At 55.2% G+C, this 7,717-nt stretch overlaps 1 protein-coding gene across 9 annotated transcripts in view; it reads left to right on the top strand.

Annotated features, from left to right (window-relative positions):
- Positions 1–7,389, top strand: part of PLEKHG5 (pleckstrin homology and RhoGEF domain containing G5) — a gene marked incomplete at its 3' end in the record, with an annotated part of 100,248 nt that extends 92,859 nt beyond the window's left edge. For 6 of the 9 annotated variants that reach the window (XM_083452077.1, XM_083452075.1, XM_083452079.1 and 3 more), the window contains 3 exons: positions 90–274; positions 2,511–3,392; positions 5,008–7,389. In XM_083452077.1, the coding sequence (XP_083308203.1) occupies positions 90–274; positions 2,511–3,392; positions 5,008–5,017 (1,077 nt within the window). Of the gene's footprint in view, positions 1–89; positions 275–2,510; positions 3,397–5,007 lie in introns of those variants that run through there. The other 3 variants (XM_083452078.1, XM_083452076.1, XM_083452080.1) reach the window with 1 other exon arrangement.
- Between the last annotated feature and the right edge of the window lie 328 nt (positions 7,390–7,717).

Raw genomic sequence — 7,717 nt, forward strand, 5'->3', positions numbered from 1 at the left:
TGGTGCGAAATGTGCTGTAACGACACCCCTCCGCTGTAGTCTCTGCTGAGTCTTTCTACTTATCCCATCCCTCCTGTACCTTCTTGCAGAACAAGTTGCAGCACCTCCGTCTGCAGGAGCACCAACGTAGCCAGCAGCAGCTGCAAAGCCTTGAGGAAGAAGAGGAGGAGGAGGAAGAAGAAGAGGAAGAAGAGGACGGGGAGAGTGGCACCTCGGGAGCCAGCTCCCCCACCATCCTCCGCAAGAGCACCAACAGCTTGGACTCACAGCAGTGGTATGCTTGGGGCGGGGAGACAGCCAGGAGCAGAGGGGGGTCTCCAGGGGCCACATGCCAGTGCCGAGTGTGGCCGGAAGGAGAAGTGATGCTTATTGTGTAAAGAAGGTCATTTCCCAGCCATGCACTGCTTCCCCTCTACACCCACCCACACCACAGTTTAAATCTGCCTGGACAGCTCAGCTGGTTAGAGCATGGTGCTGATAATGTCAAGGTTGCAGGTTCGATCCCCATATGGGACAGCTGCATATTCCTGCATTGCAGGGGGATTGGACGAGATGATCCTCAGGGTCCCTTTCATAGCTCAGCTGGTTAGAGCATGGTGCTGACAATGTCAAGGTTGCAGGTTCGATCCCCATATGGGACAGCTGCATATTCCTGCATTGCAGGGGGATTGGACGAGATGATCCTCAGGGTCCCTTTCATAGCTCAGCTGGTTAGAGCATGGTGCTGACAATGTCAAGGTTGCAGGTTCGATCCCCATATGGGACAGCTGCATATTCCTGCATTGCAGGGGGATTGGACGAGATGATCCTCAGGGTCCCTTTCATAGCTCAGCTGGTTAGAGCATGGTGCTGACAATGTCAAGGTTGCAGGTTCGATCCCCATATGGGACAGCTGCATATTCCTGCATTGCAGGGGGATCGGACGAGATGATCCTCAGGGTCCCTTTCATAGCTCAGCTGGTTAGAACATGGTGCTGATAATGTCAAGGTTGCAGGTTCGATCCCCGTACGGGACAGCTGCATATTCCTGCATCGCAGGGGGATCGGACGAGATGATCCTCAGGGTCCCTTTCATTGAGGTGTGTGAAGCAGGGTCCCTGAGAGCTGTGGCCTAGGGAGCAGGGATATTCTTTTGGGAGAGTTCTGAGTGCCAGATACAGAGGGCCGCATGTGGCCCCTGAGCCACAGGCTCTGTTATTGACATAAGGCAGTGGTTTTCAAGCAGTATGCCATGGCAACCTGGGGTGCCTTGAATGATGGGTCAGGGGTGCCACGGGCAATGCTGGCCTCTGTCCCTCTTTCCTTCCTCCAATGCCCTCTCGCATCTCTGCCTCCCAAAGGCTTGCACAACTATTTGTTTGTTGCAGCAGCCCTGGCTGCAAGCTCCCCAGGTGAATGGTGCCTCTGGGGCTGGCTTCCCAGTGTCAGGAGGCACCTCCTCTTTAGCTCAGAGACCAGGGGTGGCAGCAGCGGCTGTCCAGAGGACTCCCAAGGAGAGGGGAGAGGAGAGGAGGCTGAGGGAACACTCCACAAGGGAGGGCTGAGGGGCTGCTAGCTCTGCAGGCAAGGGCTTCTGGGCTTCTGGGCTTCTGAGCCCTGCAGAGGTGCTGCAGGGGTGCTGCAGAGTGCAGGAGAACTGAATGCTACAAAACCCATGATAAGAACTGTGCCAAAAACAAGTTGTTGTTTTTTAATATATAAAAAATAACTCTACTTGCTCACCTCTGAAGGAGGGTCCATCTTATCCCCTCACACTTCTCCCCATACCTGGTGAACAGCACTTTCGGTCTCTTAATTCAGAAATGAAGGAGCCAGCCTTACCTGTCAGAAGTTTTGGAAACATTCCGATTACAAAATATCCTCATTCATTCGCCACAAACCTCCAATAGGGGTAGCAAGAACCTCACATTCTCCCTCAGTCCCCAAAATGCCTGGTGGAGTAGAAGTAGTCCAGGAATTAGATTTATGGAAGCATATGTCCTCCAAGGGACGCGGGTGGCGCTGTGGGTTAAACCACAAAGCGTAGGACTTGCCAATCAGAAGGTTGGCGGTTTGAATCCCCACAACGTGGTGAGCTCCCGTTGCTTAGTCTCAGCTCCTGCCAACCTAGCAGTTCGAAAGCACATCAAAGTGCAAGTAGATAAATAGGTACCGCTCTGACGGGAAGGTAAACGGCGTTTCCATGCGCTGCTCTGGTTCGCCAGAAGCAGCTTAGTCATGCTGGCCACATGACCCGGAAACTGTACGCCGGCTCCCTCGGCCAATAAAGTGAGATGAGCGCTGCAACCCCAGAGTCAGTCACGACTGGACCTAATGGTCAGGGGCCCCTTTACCTATGACCTCCAAGGAAAAGGGTGGTCCATTGCGGAGGTGTTACCATAGGAAGGCCCTTGCCTCGTTCTTCCTAACATTTAGTCAAAGTCTTCTCTCTTGAAATTGAGCCTAAATGGATCTGAAAAGCTAACTGGCAACCGGCACCTTCCTGATGTCTCCCTGCCTCTTCTTTGCAGCCTCTCTGACGGCTCCACCGAGACCATCTCCGTGGTGGTGGTAGATGCCAGTGAGGGCCCCCCTTCCCCCGACTTCGAGGTGGGTCCCTTCAGCTCCCAGTCCGATGAAGCATCCATCAGCACCACAGCTTCTTCCACAACACCCACCATGGAACTGGGCGAGGCCCTCCCTGCCAGCACCGCCAACCACTGCCTCAAACCGGAGTCCGGGTCCTGCCGCTCAGCCTCCATCGACAGCGCCTATGGCACCCTGTCGCCCACCTCCTTCCAGGAATTAGCAGACCAACAGCAGCGGCAGCAGCAGCAACGGCAACAGCAGGAGGAGACTGGGGGGTCTACAGAGCAGGAGGACGGCGCCCCCACCCCCTCGCAACGGACCGGCTCCCCGAAACTGCGGCGGCAGGTGCCAGTCCAGCTGCTGCCAGCCAAGACCAAGGTGCTCAAGTCCAAATCGGAGGCAAACCTCTTGCAGATGCTGCCAGCCTCCCTGCAGCTGGCCCAGAGCAAAAGCCTCTCTGAACTCTGCCCCGCCATGTTCCTGCTGGGCTCCCCGCGGACTAATGGGCCCCAGGGCCACAGACAGGGCAAAGCAGGGCGGGGGGCCGGCGGGGGCGGCAGCAGCAGCAGCAACAGCAGCACCTCGGAGCTGTCTGAGGCCGAGGAGGGGTCACCAGCCGGGCTCTGCGTTTCCCCAGAGTTGCCCGCCACCTCTGCGGGGCTGCAAGCGCCTTGCTGGCTGGGCAGAGAGTGCCGGGGAGAGGAGCTGCCCACCGCCCGCCGGACTCTGTCGGACCCGCAGGCGAGCCAGCACCGCAAGCTGACGCTGGCGCAGCTCTACCGGATCCGAACCACGCTGCTGCTCAACTCCACGCTCACTGCCTCGTGAGTGCTGCTGGGGAGACTGGGCTGGGGGAATTATAGGTTACTGTAGTTAAACTACGGAACTCCCTTCCACAGGAGGCAGGGGTGGCCACCAATTTGGATGGCTTTAAAAGAGGATTGAATAAATTCGTGGATGGGAAGGCTAGTGATGGCTGCTAGCCATGAGGGCTGTGCTCTCATACCCTCCAACATTTACCAGCAGAAAGTGGGGACGTGTGTCAGCTGGCTTGCTCAGGAGCATGGCACCAAACGAGGCGCATGTCAGCTGCCCACCTCCCCTACCTGGTAGCTGCTCTCTTCCCTCCTCACTCACTTATTCCTCCCATGCTGCACCTCACACTGCCATAAAGGTGGCGGCAACTTTGGTGGAGGCAGAGAGGGACTGGCAAGAGCGTTGCGCGAGTCCGTCGCCTCCGCTCCAGTGCAGAAATGCCTTTCCCACGCACAAGGGTTCCACTTCCTGAAGGTTTCCCTGCTAAGTGCAAGCCCTGGCCCATCCTCCTCCCGTGTTTGGAGCGGGGAGATGGGACATTCCTGAATGAAAGCAGAAGCCAGGGTTTCTTCTGCAATTCCATGAATTTCCCGGGAAAACAGGGACACTTGACGGTTATGTGCTCTTCCTCCGGGGTCAGAGGCAGTGATGCTTCTGAATACCAGTTGCTGGAAGCTGCAGGAGGGGAGAATGTTGCTCTTGTGCTCAGGTCCTACTTAAGGGTTTCCCAATAAAGGCATCTGGTTGGCCCCTATGAGAACAGGATGCTGGACTGAATGGGCCTGATCCAGCAAGGCTCCTCTTATGTAGAGGCTTCAGCTCTCTTCCTGATCCTCTCACCCACTTTGTTCCGCTACCTCCACCTCCACACGCTCCTTTTGCAAGAACTTGCCGTATTTTTCGCTCTATAAGATGCACCCAACCATAAGACACACCTCGTTTTTAGAGGAGGAAAGCAAGAAAAAAAATATTCTGAATCAAATGTTGTTGAAGAGGCTTTGCGTGGCTATCCCTGAAGCCAAACAGCAAGAGGGATTGCTGCGCAGCAATCCCTCTTGCTGTTCTGGCTTCAGGGATAGCTGTGCAGCCTGCATTCACTCCAGGAGACGCACACACATTTCCCCTTACAGTGGTACCTCTGGTTACGTACTTGATTTGTTCCAGAGGTCTGTTCTTAACCTGAAACTGTTCTTAACCCAAAGCACCACTTTAGCTAATGGGGCCTCCCACTGCCACTCCGCTGCCACCACGCGATTTCTGTTCTCAACCTGAAGCAAAGTTCTTAACCCGAGGTACTATTTCTGGGTTAGCGGAGTGTGTAACCTGAAGCGTATGTAACCTGAAGCATATGTGACCTGAAGCGTATGTAACCCGAGGTACCACTGTACTTGTTAGGAGGGGAAAAGTGCGTGTTATAGAGCGAAAAATATGGTAGCTAACAGTAGAAACAGGGCTTGTTTTTCTAGTTGGAGCTCACCGGAGTTCAGCTCCAGCACCTCCCAGGCCATTGCCGTTCTAAGAGAAGAAGGGAGAAGTTCGTGGAGAGCTCCAGCATCTCTTTCCCCCCTAGAAAAATCAAACCATCTAAATAACCTGTTTTGTCTGATGGTATTCTTGCTGCAGGGAAGTATGAAGACATCAGAGAAGCGCAAACCACAAGTGGGAGATGCCGTGCCCGGCGCCGGGAGTTCCACATCATCCTTAAGTTATGCAGCGTCACCAGCCTTCGGCACCGGATCCCCTTGCCCGCTCCTTGGGTGGTGGTGGTGCCCTGCTGACCCGGCAGGACACAGGCCCGAGGGCGAGGGGCACCATCCTGCAAGCAGAGTCCGTGCCGCACGGGACGAGGCAGCTGCGTGCATCGATGTGTGTGTGTCCGGGGTCCATGCACATGTGGCAACTGTTGGGTTTGAGTGCGCGAGAGGCAGCCTGGAGGTGGAGACGAGAGACAGCCACACCTGCTGACGGCTCTTGGCGGATGCACGGACCTCCCAGGACCACATTTCCTGCTTCCTTGCCCTCTCCTGCTTCACCCACATTCTGGGTGGGGGGGAGTAAGAGGCAGACGGAGTGTACTCCCTTTGACAAGGACCTTTGGGGTGGGGCAGTGGGGAGGGGTCTTTCCCAAACAATGCACTTAGGACTGTTATCTCGTACCATGCCCAGACGCCTGGGCATTAACACTATTGTGGGATGCTTCCAACCTATTGCCCTCCCTCTGTCCCACTAATTAACAGTTCTTCCTGTGCAAAACTCCTTGAAAGAGCAAGAGTTTATGCCTGCTGTGCTGGTACAGCCCTGCTGTTAGACGGCGGGGGGTATTGTCCCATTGCTCGTGCTGAAATAAGATTCGACTGCTAGCCGCCAACTGACTTTGTCTGGCCCTGGGGGTCAGATGGATCTCTGTCTATCGCTTTGCTTCTGCCCCCTGCGGGCGCCCTTCCTTGCCTCTTGGTCTGGACATGTGCAGAATGGCCAGATCAAGGAAGCAAACCCAGATGGCGAAGCTGGCTGGTCTTCCACTCTGTCTCCCTTTCCATACTGCGGAGACCTCTGCAGCGAGGCCACAATCCCGGGTGCAGTTGTAGGGTGTGGGGAGGGGGTGCATTCTGTGTGGATCTGTCCTAATGAGAAGGTCCTCCTGCCTTGACAACATGGCTTGTCTGATGAGTGAAATGGCGTGCATGGCTGCTATCTTCTGCAAGGGCGCCCAGGATGCTTTTCCTGGTGAGGGCACGTAAATGGTTGACGTTGCTCTCTGGTTGCGCCCAGGAAAGCCATCCACCAAGGGGGTCCTGCCAACCTGCTGGCGATAGCCCAAATTGGTTCCAAGGTCCCATGTCCTGTGTATGCAGCAACATTTGCCCAGGCTTTGCACCCGAGTGTCCTGATTCCACTGGGGGGGGGGGCGCTGCCCAACAGGGGAACAAAGAGGGAAGCAGAATGTCGGGAAGGAGCAGAGAAGTGGGAGGTCTGGGGGACGTGCTGGGAAATCCAGGTTCTGGAGTAAGGGGGGAAAGTTGCTGGGGGAGGGCGAAGTGATGAGGAATGGCAGTGCAAAGTGGGCAGCTGAACGGGTGGAGAGGCCGAGCGGCCTACATAAACAGACGGCAGAGCCAGACGCAGGCCAGGAGGTTGGGAATACGAGAGACTGGGGATGGAGCAGAAGATTCGGGGCCTGCACTGCTTGCCATTCTCAAAAGAGGCTGTGCTGTCTTTGCGGGGATGTTGGCTTAAGGACTGGAGACATAGGAGACCCCTGGGGAAATGATGAGGGCAGCAGACTGGGGTCCCACCACCCCTGCACTTTGCAACCTTCTCTCTTTTATTGGGAAACATGGAGGCGAAAGGACCCCTTCTCTCCCCCCCCCCAAGTGAATCCCTGCTGTGCTGAGCTCTCTTCCTTTGCCCTGGTGGCAAATTGGGGCACCTGCCCCGTCCTTCCCTTCCCTTCCTTTCACCTCCCTCTGGCAATAATAAGCCTGCAGGCCTCCCAGTTTGACGGGGACCCTGCTTGCTTTGCTCTTTACGGGGAAAACCCAAAGCACAGAGTGTCGTTCTCCTTTTCTGGGAGCAGGGGGTGGGGGTCTGAGCTTCCTGCCCTTTATGCCCGTAATAAGTTGGCATTGGGCGCTACACTGTGTAGAGCAGAGACTGCAAGGGGGAAACTGAGGGAGACCCTCTTCCCCACCCCAGTCCGTTTCCCTGTGCATGATTTAGCCGGCTGGTGTATTTTTTTTCTGTGTGTGCGTTTTCAAGTTGCCTATTTATTAAGCTTAACTATTTCCCTAGCACCCACCTCAACCTCCCCCCCCCCCCAACCAGGCGAGGCCAGTTCCTTTTATACCACTTTATGTATTGACGGTCGTGACCCCACCCCTCCGCCCTTGTCCTTCCTGATATCGGGCAGATGTGTTGGTTTCGGCCATCCCTCTAATGCTAATGTCCCTTGCTCAGTGCCGTCAGTGTCACAGATAAACCATTAAACATAACCCAGATCTCTGACTTGGTGTTTTTCTGTTTTATGGGCGTGTGTGTGTGTGTGCAATGGAAGGTGGGGGTGGAGGAGAGAAATCTTCTGTGTGGGGTTAGTATTGGTACTATTATTTATTAAATTTATATTCCGCCCTTCATTGAAGAGCTGTTTGGCGGTGGGACGGACTCCCTGCTTGGGAAGGTTTTTCAGTAGAGGTTGGATGGCCACCTGTCATCGATGCTTTAATTGAGATTCCTGCATTGCAGGGGGTTGGACTAGATGGCCTTTGGGGGTCCCAACTCTATGTTTGGAACTTCATGGGGCAGTTTACAACATGGAGCACATACCCAAAAAAAG

This window comes from Podarcis tiliguerta (assembly GCF_965153285.1).
Source record: "Podarcis tiliguerta genome assembly, chromosome: 8".
NCBI lineage: Eukaryota > Metazoa > Chordata > Lepidosauria > Squamata > Lacertidae > Podarcis > Podarcis tiliguerta.